Here is a 13,195-nt window from a genome sequence, read left to right as displayed (position 1 = left end):
TTTAGTACATCAAAGGCTAACTGGAGATCAATGGATTTTCAGATGTACTTGCTTGTCAAGTTCCAGCAATATCAGCAACTTTTAGTAAACTTGAGAGAAGTCAATAAGGAGCCTGGCTCATTGAGAACTGGGAATTAGCTGAGATTAGTCAGACAGATGGATTGGGGCTCTTTTTACCTGCATATGAGCTGCTTCCGTTTATGCAAAAACTGTGAGAGCAACAGCATCTTATGAGCTGAAAGCTCTCATGATTCATACCTGATGTATTCTTTAGTTCTTCTCATGATATGCAAAGTCAGGGGATTAATGCCTGTTGGCAACTTTTCTTCTGCCAAACTCAGAGGTATTTCTTCACCTGTATCAAGGTTTTTTATCATTACACTTGCTAGAATTTCCTATGGAAAAAAATAAGATGTGAAATGAAGAGAACTTGATTAGACTTAAAAACCTAGAGCAAAACAGAAATAATCAAAACTTACAAATTACTTATTTTAATGGGAAGTTCTGTAGCTCACTATATATTTATTTTACAAAGACTAAGTTTAAATTAGCATGTTAGTGCAAACATTATCAACCACTAGACAAAGATGAACAGTTACATATCACAAGCTTCAATTTCATCAATCAAAAACGCATCTATAGAGACATCAACCACTGCCCGACACCTTTCATACTAATATCAAACATATTGTGTAATTAAAAGACATTGCAGTCTTCCCCTTTCCTACTCCAGCTGCTGTATCTTAGGTTTAGCCAAAGGCAAACTTAACATACAGAGAGGAAAGGAATTTAGAACTGACTAGCACCACAAAGGAAAAGGTTTATTTGGAGTATCTCATGAACACTTACATAGGTTCAGCAACAGTTAAAAAAAAGCTATACAGTGATAGACACAAATGAAAACTTACAAAACCCAAATATCATCAGGATTAGTGGAATTATTAACTGAAGAAACTATTTTTTAGTATGAAGAGGATAATTTTCCTATTGCTGACTCTTTCCCCTTTTAGACACATGACAAAATGCCGGGTTTGCTGGCGTTCCCTCCCATGAAAATCCTTTGAGGTGTTTGCATAGCTACCAACACAAACTTGATGGCATTTCAGGTATGTTACAACTCACACTTCCAAAGGCTAATGCCACACATGACTCAGGGGACACCAAGTTCTTAGGTGGACAAAGCCAGATGTGCCATCACTTCTATTTGCATTCCTGGTGACATGGAACAAGGAGTGACCTGTGACTACAACAATTCATTTAACAGACAGGGAAAGCAAGCACAAAGGTGTACCATGTACAGACCATAGCCACTGATACCTCATCTGTGAGCTCTCTGCCAGAGTTAGACCTGGGTCTTTGTGGTCCAAGTACTTCGTTTGTTGTTTGGTTGTCAGCTGCTTTCCCATTTTCCTGAAATTGTGCAAACATAGATTACATTATCTCTACTGTAACACTGAAGCAATGGAAAATGTTACAATTACCAAACATACAACCATTTCCCAATACCTGTGCAGTGACGATTTTATCTCCACTAGTTGCACTGGCCAAATCCAAGGAGGGCTGCGAATCTTTGGGCACGCCCTCTGTCACTGAACTTGAAGTTAAAAGACCACCAGCTGTGAAGCTGCCTCGAGAAACTGAAGAGATTTATTAGAAAGAAGAGCATAACACTTGCCATAGGCATCAAATCCTAACAGCAGTTACAGGCCTGAACACCCTTTCTGACCAGTTTGGTATTTTTTAATGATCAACTGCCACCAAATCTAACTTAAAATTATGTATTTCATATACTGTTGGAGGTTCAGGCATGATTTCACACCTAGGCCTCTTAAGCTTTATTAACTTCTTTTTAATAGTCATTTCCCTAGTAACCCAGGTCTATGTATTTTCATAAGACCTCAGTCCACACATTGACTTGCATTTCTATGCAAATACAGATGACACACACATTTTATTTGAATTAACTGGTTTTTACCTTATGTATTGATGTGTCAACTTCTTGCTATAGCTACAGCTATTTTAGTAGGAAGTCTTACTTTACAAGAAAGGCTATGAATGAGGAACACTTCTAAAGCAGAAGGATATTACTTCATTGTAATGAGCTAAGACTGTTGAAGGATTTTTTTACCAATTAACTGAACTAAAATCTCAGGACTGAATGATCCTTCACTCAAAATACAAAAAATAGTAACCCTGTAGATAAATAAACCCATCTAAAAGAGAATACTTGCCTTCTAAAACAGGTTTTTGCACTTCAAGATCCAGTTCACTTTTCTTCTGGAAAGGTGGAGCTGGCCGTGCAGGGGGGGGTGGTCTCAGGGGAGGAACATTTGTGGGAGGTGGGGGCCGGGCTGGGACAGGCTTCTTTGTGCTCGCAACTATGTCAGGCTCTACAGTCAGCTGCCTTGGTGGCTTTACTGGGGGCATTTCTTCTGTTGTAGAAAGGTCTTTGGTAGATAAATCTGAAGCCACTTTTCCTAAAGTATTTGCCTCTTTCTTGTCTGTTATGTGCTCTTTTTTTGATGTTTCTCCTTGTGCTCCAGTTTCATCCATTTTATGGTCAGTTGCATTTGTTACTTTTGTTAGTTTATGAGATTCCTGTTGGTCAGAACTAAACAAAAGCTTCTCAGACTCCAATTCAGCATCCTTACACACACCCTGATCCTCTGGTTCTCTAGTGTCTTCTGGTAATGGTATTTTAGCAGCTAGTACTTCTGGGATATCACTAATGATACCTGCTCCAGAAATCCAAGCATTTGCATCTAAAGTTGGAACAGTCAATTCATTTCCTCTAGAAGCTAAAGAATCATCCTCTAGTTGTTGGGCCTTCTGGCTTTCTTCTATAATACTGTCAATGATCTAGAGAAACAAAACAAAACCATTCTACCAGTCACCAGCAGGCACTTCCTGGGTACACAAACCAGTCAGCCTGCACAATACCCACAAGAACTCTTCCACTGAAGAGTTGTTTTATATACAAAATGCACTCTTCATAGTTCTCATGTACTGCTAAATATGATCCTGTAAATTACACAAATAATTCAAAACTGGTGAATCCTAAATATGTTTTTAGAACACTTAGTTTAATTTTTACCCTTTAGAGGAACATTCTTACTAACATTAACAACTAATTCTAACTTATGGTAGTTTCAGGATGAATATTGATCATTAAATTATTTAATATTTTTAGTGTGATGCTGGAAGCTCAAAGCAATATTTAACTAACCTCTTTTGAATCATCTTGTTTCATTTCTCGTACAAATGTTTCATTTCCAGCTTTGTGTAGTTTATTGTCCATATCCTACAGAAGAAAAAGTCATAAGATGATGGTACTAACTTCTTCAGTAAGATGATCTAACAAAAATATGGCTCTAACAAATTAAATAGCATAAAGGACAAGAAATCTGCCACATTTTCACACATTACTGCTGTCAGATGTTTAAACAGTAATGCTCAGTACACGAGTAGTATTTCAGAGTCATGCACAGAAAGGCTGCCCAGTATGCAACAAAATAGGCAGTTGTACATGAGAGGGTGCAACCTCTACTAAAATCAAACTGAAGGCAGCATGAAGTTTAGAGAAACAAACACATGTAATAATCTGCAGCAAGGAAATTCCATATTAAAATATTTTCTCTTTTCTATATCGGCTTTTAGGAAAGGATGCAAGAACTGTATAATAGCCACATATAGTAGAAACTATTTAGAAATTTCCAAATTAAGGCACGCAGCTCTATCAAGTGGTCACAAATATGCTTCTGAGGTTCTAACATGGAATCTTACATTCTACTATTCCTAGTGCACACTGTATATTTTAGCCATCAGTCATCTTCATGCAGATGGTTCCAAAATCCAACTAAGCGGAACTGAAAATATTCTATTTGTGAGTAAACATTTTAATCAATTCCTGCAAAATTTTAGGTTCAGAACCACAAGTAGTTTATACCATAGGATACTGCTTTAACCTCAGGTGATACAGACCAGTAAGAGATTCATCATACACCTCTCTTCTACATGAATTATTAGAATCGTAAAGAGTTTGGGTTAGGAAAAAAAAAACCACCTTTAAAGACCATCTAGTTCAATGAAAGGCCACAACATCACATTGTCCATAAGCACATATATCAGCAATATCTAAAATGCCACCTGATGGGATCTTTGACATTGAAAGGGATCTGCGGAGATCCAGTAAGCAGCCTTCAAAGCAGAGCCAGCTAGAACAGGGTATTTTCAATCATTTGTCCCTGTTTTTTTATTTAGAGTGACTATCTAGTTCAGATATTTAAGAAATTTCTCCTTAGACTTTGTCTAGACTCTCAAACAACCAAACAGAACCTCTAGAGCATCCTAACATATTATGTTTGAAACTCCTCCCTGCCCCAAACTCTTGCTGACATCCATCTTGGAAAGTTCTGACCTAAAGAAATGGCATATTGTGCAAAGACAGCTGCAATTAAGTGGAGTCCCTTGTGCCCTTAAAGGAATTTCCAACTGCCTAGCCCTGGAAAAGCAAAGCTTAGGTGTAACAAAGGCTTCTCCCCCATGGCTCCTTGCAAACATTGTGCAATCTGCTCCCTGGGTTTCGCAAGTCCATCACTCCCCCATGGTATCCCCTTTCCCTGTTTCCTCATTGGCTATGGGGCCGGGTGTCCAGTTACTGTCTTCCCTATGGTCACTTGCCCCCTGCCCTGCCCCCCTGTACCACCCACGAGTCTGAGACACTATATAACTGAGAAAAAGCACATGATCCCTCTCTTTGGCCTCCAGAATCCACCTTCCGCACATGGAATAAACGCCTGCTGGAATTGATCTGGGGCTGGGAGCCTTCTGCCTCTTGCTAAGCTAGCCTTGTAACGTGTGTGGATGTGTGAGCTTGAATGCTTGCCTGAATTCTTCTCAAGCAGTTTCTCCACTGGAAAGGCTGACTGGGATCTAGTTGGGCTGTAACTGCACTCCAAAAAAGACACACTGTTACACAATTACAGAAAAATTCTTCCTCCCTCTCCACTCCCTCCCCCTCCTGTCACAAAGTGCTTCTACTCTAAATGCAAGCTCTACTTTGCTTCATTATTAAAATTGATCTTCAAACTTATGATGACTTAAATACTTAGATGTAATCAGTGCCTACAGAAGCCCATTATATTAATTTCAAATTCTGTTGACATTAAACTCACACACCTATTAAACTTTGGACTTAGGAAATATTTCTTACCCATTCCAAGACAAACGATACCATTAGTCACACATTTGCTGAACTGATATGATGCCAAGCAGAAAAGCTACTACTTTTTCCATCTTCAGAAATTTAGCTTTGAACAAGTGATTTAGAAAGATACTTCAAAAAAATTAAAAATCTAATAGCAACATAGAGAACTTCATAGCTAATAATTGATGAAGACATTAAAGTTAGTTTTGAAGTTCATTGATTGCACAAAGTTTAGAGAGAATGATAAAACAACATTGCTTGAAAGGCTTACACATGTAATATTTAATTATTAAAGGGACATTAAATAGAACACAAAATGGGGGGTAAGGACCTGTTCCCTAAGAGGTATAGCAAGATACAGTATCACTGTTAAAATACTATTGATTCAGAGCAGAGTACTGCTGACAGCTCAAACATTGGCTTCACTAGGATTTCCCAACACTTTGCAGACAAAACTACAAGCCTTCATTAGGCAGAATGGTGTTGTACAGCACCACCTTTGGCCTTTCTGAGATCAGGAAATGAGTGTTATTTGCACAAGGTTCCAGCTCCTCACCTATTAACTGTGTGCTGGATTCAGCCATGCTGTCACTATGTACAGAATACCAATTACCTGCGTGGGAAGTGGCAACGCTGTCTCATTAAGCTAAATATAGTGTTTTATCTTCACATAACCTAGAGGGGAGGCTTCTGAAGTACAAACATTAAGATTTTTCTTATTTTGGAGACAGAAGAGAGCACAATCAACTATTTCATATAAATCAGGACCAAAATCCAGATGGCTGCAGAGGCTTGCTTACTACTCACAAATCAATTGAAAGAGGGCAGTTTAGTAATCACATGCAGCTTAATTAAATTGCACATACACATTTCAGAATAAAATGAGCTTCAAGACACTGTAACATACCCTAAATAAAAGGAAAGCTGGAATTTCAAGGCAAGCACAATTGTTACCTACAACAAGGAAAGTCTATAATTTCCTCTGTGTGCAGATGCCAGGGCACATCTACATTAGGTGGAAATACTCAACCCTGTGATCATCAGCAAGTGCTTGATTGATTTTAAGAAGAAACTCACCTTTACTACATGGGTTCCAACTTTTGTTGGTGACCTGTCAGAAAGAGAAGATAGACTTAGGTAGAGTTCAAAGACAGTAAGCTTTGTTTTAAACAGTCTATAACACAGCCTTCCTTTGCAAGAACTGTATACTTGATAATTTAGATGATGAACAAAGTGAATGTTTTTCACATCACTTGTATACAAGTTCCCTACTCTATACCACACACAGATCCACAATTTCTACAAACTCTGAGTTTGTCAGCAGAATCTTCTACAAATCACCTATCACCCTTTTCTAATAAAAAATATGTTACTTTAAGTACAAAACTAAAAACATTTTGCATTACAGAGATTTTTAAAATTAGCATGTGTATGCCAAGCATTGGGTGGACATTAAAGAAACAAAAACTCTCAGAAAGCAGAAGCACAAACACTCCAGTACTGTGCAAATCAAGTGCCCGAATCCTGATCCATAGAGTTGTCACTATCACAGCCACTCTGCCCTTCAGACTCTGTAGCAAACCTAAGATCTTGTTTCTAATCAGGACATTTGGTATAAATAGAGACAAAATACTTTGAAACAGGAAGGAACCGGTGAGCACAACTTTCCAAAATACACACTTTGAAACAGTGACTTTGCATTAGCAACCACTCACACACCACCTCGTTACACTAATTACATGAAAGAATAAGCTATCTTAGGGGAATGGTATCAAATAATTACTTCTTGTCAAGTCAATTCAATTAGTGGATGGTCAGCTCTTATTATATCCTGAACTTACATCTTCCACAACTTTCAGAATTCTGGAAGATATTAAAATATTGAGTCACACTGCTTACTCTGACTACAGAATCTTACTGATACATAAAGGAAAGGACTAGATAATTTTTCCAGGCTTCTTCCATCCTGAACTGTTCTATGATTTTATCAGTTTGTCAGTCACAAGCAGAGACAAAGTTACAGATTAATTCCCTAAAAGTTTACTACCAAATGAACTATCTGGATTACACACATATCCCAGCTGACAACCAAGATCAGTGACACTCTGAATCCCAAGTATCACCTGGCACCAAGCAATACAGACAAATATCAATATCTCAGGCTCATTTTCCCCTCTTGCCTCCTAAATTGTTTTAAGGAACAATACTTCCTGAAAAAACCCACAACTATTTCCATCTAGTTTTTAAGATTTTCAGCTCTTCTCTTTACCATCTGGAAGCATTTAATCACAAAAAGCAAAGATCCCATTTATACAGCAGAGCTAAGTAAACAAGAAAGTACAGTGAATTGGTACATAAAAACTCTATCATTGCAGCTAATTTAACATGTTACACTGAGATGCTTCTGTCCAAATACTAACTTCAGGTGCACAATACCTGTGACACTGTTTTGAGGTATAATCCTCCTGGAAAGCTCTAATCCTGATGTGCAAAAATAGAAAAATTAATATTTTGACCAGAAAAACAAGAACATTTTTTGTCTCGCAAAATACATTGGTGGGAAAGGCCTCAGCCTGTATGGGATTTCTGGTTACTGAAACATTTTCAGTTCCACTATCAACTCTTGGATTTCCTTAGGAGTGGCAGAAATGTGTCACAGTTCATTAAATCCATGAGATGACTTTAGCAATGAAATATATTTGTAATTACGACATTAATGCCTAAGCTTCAGCCAGGGTCCTATTTTCCAAGACACTGCTTAGACTTAACAACCTAAATAAGACAAATCCCTCAACTGCAAATAGATATTTCAACTTTCTACTGTGACACTTCCCACTAATTAGCCCCTCACTTCTGGTAGAGGCAACTCATTCCTACACTGGTTGCACAAAATAGGAGGTTCAAAAGACATTGCTACTGTTTCAGACTTCTTTAGCTAATTAGTTTTGCAGAAAATCTGCACTCAAAACCAGATGTTACTTTCCACTCTCAGGCTACTCAGCTACCTTGGGAAAAAGATGCTTGAATGATAAGGGTTATAGAACCAGTAGGTATAGAACACATCATGCTGATAGCTTGACATAACCCACACACACAATTAAGGAGAAGCTTTACCATAGAATTTACATAGTTTTAAAATACTGCAAAGCTTCCACGACATGTTTGGCAAAAATCCCACTTTCAGATCAGTTTGTAATACAGCCAGGTAAGTTCAGTGGCTTGCCTGAGAGGACTTGAGCTGTGTGTTTGTCAGCACCATTGCTCCCTGAGTCGTGAGAAGTTACTGCTTGTTTACACAAAGTCAGCCAGCTCAGTAACTGAAATCTTTTGTAGTTAAACATGACTCTGGAATGGTCTTGTCTTCCCAATCACATGAAGTTACAGCCTTCTCCATGTCCCAGTTTTACTTTAGGCCCATTAGTTCTCTGGATGCAGTGTATGAAATCCTTGCATTTTTTAAAAAAAGTATATACAGTGGCAAAAGTGTCTGAAAATATTTACATAAGATCAACCCAAAGATCAAATATTGATTTGGCTTTGAAGGGTCAGGCAGCACATGAAAACTGACATATGCCACAGAAAACATAAGGCAAAAAGTAATCTGGTATGAAGGTTTACTAAAAAGTGGGATTTATAAAGTGATACCAACACATCTTCTAGACTGCATTTCACATAACTTCTAAATTATCTTGCACGATACCACTTTTATACCAGTTTAACAAAGAAGGCTTTGAGTTTAGCTACAAAGATTAAACACAATTCAAAGGAATATCCCATTTCACCTGCACAAACAGATGTATGATTAATCTGAAAGTCAAATAAACTCACTGAGAAACTTTTTTTTTTAATTGTTTATCCCACTATCAAATTCATCCTGATAGTGACCAGACTACAGGAAGCTCCCATTCTTACTATCAGGTAGCTCCAGCCTAGCACCTGTTTGAAGCAGGCTACACATTTTCAACATGTTGTTGTTAAGTTTTGTGACAGAAAACAAAACATTCAGCCCTTCAAACAAAAAGCAATGTGAATACTGGCCTTGGGCAAATCCCAAACTGACACTGCCTGCCTTCCTGGGAGGATGCACATTGTTATACAACATGTGTGCTAGCAAGCAGATGGGAAGAGGTTTACAGTGCACACACAGCAGCTGTGCCCTGTACAGAACATACAGGTTCAACAGCCAGCCCAGGAACTGCATTTGCCACTGTCCTGCACATGATGTTCCCTCTAACCTGTGCTGCCCTGGAAGCTTTAATTACTCCTGCTGCAGCTCTCCATGCCAGTCACACCTTCAAACCTACAAGAGATTCACTGCTGCAATGCATGGTCTGGGCTGCCCTGGGAAAGCTCCTGTACGGAAGATTCAGCAAACTGAGTGCAGAAATGCATCTGCAGCACTGAACACAACCAACACTTCACACTTCATCTATTTTCTGCCATGATCAGCTTTGCACATTGGCTAAAACGCACACACAAAAGTTGTACTAAGCATCTCCCATATGTCAATGAGGCACAACTTAACCTTACCTGTCTTCTCCTACACAGAGGAACACTAGATTCTTCAAGAAAAGCATCAAGACAACTTCTAAAAGACAGGACTAGTGAAGTTACAAGTCAAGAATTTAAACAAAAGTACCAGAGGACATTTCTCATTACCTACACCATCTCTTTTGTTTGGTTTCTCATAACAATTTTTGGGATACAAGCATACTAGGAACAAACTGCTAGGCATATGAAGTCCAAACTATTAGGTCTGGCAGTTCTTGATTTCAGAGTGGGTGGATCACTTTTCCTATAAATAAAATATAGAGGACCTTTCAGGTGCCTGCATCTAACCAAGTGTGCCTTACTTCATACTTTCCTTCTCTCAAAACTGATATCCTCCTGCTTGGGACTGTTCAGGCCTCTACATTTCAGCATTTTTCCCTAAATTATTCCATGGTTATAGTGCTTTTAAAGCGAGTGACAGAGGTTAAATAGAGGCATCTTTTGTCACACTACCTCTCCCTTTTTACTCTGGACTTAGTTATCCAACAGATGGACACCCTCCACATGTCCTGTCAAAAGCAGAATTACAAGCAAAAGGCAAGATCTAGAGCAGAAGGGAAGTACACAGGCCTCACCAGAGGGGATACAGTAGTCTCAAAACATCTCCAAACATGCCTCACCTTAGAGAAGTCATCACCCCAGAAGCACTACCACAGAAACACTACCTAAGATCATTCCAATCTGAAAGAAACACTTTGCATCAGGTTCTGTAATTTCTGCTAATTAGTTCTTAAAAAGCACCAGTTAGAGATGTACTTGAGGATGAGGATATGGTGCTTTCCTTCAGAGGGACTCAAGCATCAGTAACTTAATAACTTAACAGTGGGAATTGGGAGCCTACATCCAACTTGAAAACTCCACTCTTATAGACCAGACAATTAATAAAACAAATAAACAGCAAAGAAGTCAGCAAGCTGATGTGAACACTTGGCACCACTTTCAGAGTTTCTCTATCAGCAGCTATTAAAAATTCCCCACATAGAACAAAGGCAAGGGAGGGAGGAAGCTACAAACCTCACATTTTTAATTAGGGCAAATATATCTACACTGCTTTGCTGCAAACTATTGCTGTCAAAAAGGATTCCCAACTGAGTTTACTGATCATCAGAACACTGAATGCAGGAGGAAATATCTGAAACTGCAGAGGGCAACATGTACTTGTTTTCAGTTGCCTTGCCTGCAACAAGGTTTTGATTTTATTTTTTTTTGCGGTCCCAACTCAACATCATTACACATGCAAAATAATATACCAGCCTGCTTCCTAGAAGTGTCCAATGCCTCTGTGAAATTAGCCCTTATGAAATCTCAAAGCTTATTTTGAGAAAATACTGTCCAAATACTGTTAGATCCAACAACAGACAATTACAGGCCAGTAGCTGTATTGCAAACTAAGCTCACGGACATCACCTCCTTACTTGACTCAGGCTCACAGAATTCTATTGATTCAAGTCAATGATGCATTGATACAGGTTATGGAAGAGCACTAGAGAAATTAAAAGCATCTTTCACTTTAATTTCTAGTGAGTGACTTTGTACTATCAAGTTCTGCTTAGATACAGGTGGTGGAAACCTGCAAAGCCAGGACACATGGCATTATCTGTATCAGACAAAAATGGATGTGCAGTTGGGCAGATTTAATAGCTCATTTCTACCAAATGGTCTGCTTCCCCTTTCCTGTCTGTGGCCTCTAGTCACACAAATCCCTCATCTTCACCCACTCCTGTCCCAACCCTGACAGGTTCTAGCTGCTTTAACTTATTGAACAGTTTTTGCTGTTTCTAGTTTTCTGCTGTTTACTTTGAGTTAATGCAACTCAGAGAAGAGTTTGATCACTATTCCTAGAAGAAGGTAAATAGTTGGAGAAAAACCTAATTTCAGTACAAGCACTGTGAATTTGGCTTATCACATCTTGCAGAACTGTATGCTAAGATGTGCTTTTCACCAGGCTACAGCTAAGTAGCTAAATTCAGAAAAACTTTAATATAGGATCTGAAGATGAAGAGAAAATATCTAGTCTTTCCTTTCTTGCAGGCATCCTGTGACCACTGAGTTGCAGCTTAAAACAAGCTCCTTAGTCCATTATTAAAGCTTCAAATGCATGGATCCCACAATCCATATCCATTACTCTGTAAACAAGCCATGTGAAACCTCATCCTACCAAGTAAAATAATGAAGAGGTTTGGTTCATGCTACACAAAAACCAAACAGATACAAGCCGTATCCTGTCCAGCACACAACTAGAGAGATTTACAAGAGGGAGCACATTTGGCTGACACCAACAACACGGTGTCAGGGTTAGTTCTGAGGCAGCAGCACTGGGATCTACTTCACAAAACGTTGGTAAATCTTCACTACTGGAACCAACAGGCTAAAGGCAAAAAGCATCAAAGCGACACAGAATCACAGATTTGTTAGGGTCGGAAGGAACCTCTGGAGATCATCTAGCCCAATCCCCATGAAAAACAGTAAAAGTATTAAAGACACCACTAAAAACAGAGCACAGAGCACACCAGAAGTTGTTCTTCACGCAGCAACAGCTGCCTGATGCTGTCGAAGCTCGCTCGCTTCTCCTTCCTCAGAAAATCTGTTACTTTTATCGCATTTCAGGGATTACTTCTGTCGATCCCGATGCCATTTCCGCACGTCTCCTCCCAGCATTACACCCGCTCCCGCTTCAGGAAGGCAGATATGATCTCATCCTCTCTCGGCCACTGCCGTCCGCACCAGCCCCGAGCGCCGACCGCGCCCCGCTCGGTTCCCGCACCCTCCGCGCCCCGGGCAGACCCCGACCTCTCGGGGGAGCCGCGGCCCCGCGCTGACCCCGCTTCCCGGAAGGAAGGAAGGAAGGAAGGAAGGAAGGAAGGAAGGAAGGAAGGAAGGAAGGAAGGAAGGAAGGGCAGGGCGAACTCACGGCGCGGGGGAGCCCGCGGGATGCAGGTCCTCGGGCGCATCGTAGAACTCCTCGGCGTCGCTATCGGACGCCATGGCCAGGCCAGGCCGGGCCGCCACCTCCGGGCACCGCGGGCCAGGCGGCGCCGCGCGGGTATCGCGAGAGGGACCCGGCTCCGCCCCCGCCCGTGCGGAACTGCGGGATGGGCTCCCCCCGCGCGCTGCAGAGCCCTCTGGCGGCCGCGGTGAGGTGGGTGAGGGGGAGCGGCCGCCTCTCGGCCCTTACGGAACCGTCGGATCGTAAAATCACGGAATCTAATAGGTTGGAAAAGACCTCTGAGGTCATCGAGTCCAACCGATGGCCCAACACCACCTTGTCAACCAGACCATGGCACCGAGTGCCACGTTCAGTTTCTCCTTAAACACCTCCAGGGACGGTGACTCCACCACCTCCCAGGGCAGCCCGTTGCAATCGCTAATCACCTTTTTTGTGAAGAAATTCTTCCTAACGTCCAACCTAAACCTCCCCTGGCGCAACTTAAGACTTTG

General features: G+C 40.5%; 1 protein-coding gene across 4 annotated transcripts in view; it reads right to left on the bottom strand.

Moving 5' to 3' along the window:
- LOC310922111 (WD repeat-containing protein 44-like) overlaps window positions 1-12,775 on the bottom strand; it is a 28,444-nt gene extending 15,669 nt beyond the window's left edge. The window contains exons 1-7 of one of the 4 annotated variants that reach the window (XM_083882472.1): window positions 12,669-12,775; window positions 6,284-6,317; window positions 3,227-3,301; window positions 2,232-2,859; window positions 1,507-1,637; window positions 1,318-1,410; window positions 259-395 (exon numbers count right to left, since the gene is read on the bottom strand). In XM_083882472.1, coding sequence (XP_083738598.1) covers window positions 259-395; window positions 1,318-1,410; window positions 1,507-1,637; window positions 2,232-2,859; window positions 3,227-3,301; window positions 6,284-6,317; window positions 12,669-12,742 — 1,172 coding nt within the window. In that variant the 5' untranslated portion in view covers window positions 12,743-12,775. Of the gene's footprint in view, window positions 1-258; window positions 396-1,317; window positions 1,411-1,506; window positions 1,638-2,231; window positions 2,860-3,226; window positions 3,302-6,283; window positions 6,318-10,377; window positions 10,437-12,668 lie in introns of those variants that run through there. The other 3 variants (XM_083882474.1, XM_083882473.1, XM_083882475.1) reach the window with 3 other exon arrangements.
- Between the last annotated feature and the right edge of the window lie 420 nt (window positions 12,776-13,195).

Source organism: Zosterops lateralis (assembly GCF_965231275.1).
Source record: "Zosterops lateralis genome assembly, chromosome: W".
NCBI classification, from domain to species: Eukaryota; Metazoa; Chordata; class Aves; order Passeriformes; family Zosteropidae; genus Zosterops; species Zosterops lateralis.
This window is presented reverse-complemented; position numbering and strand designations above follow the sequence as displayed.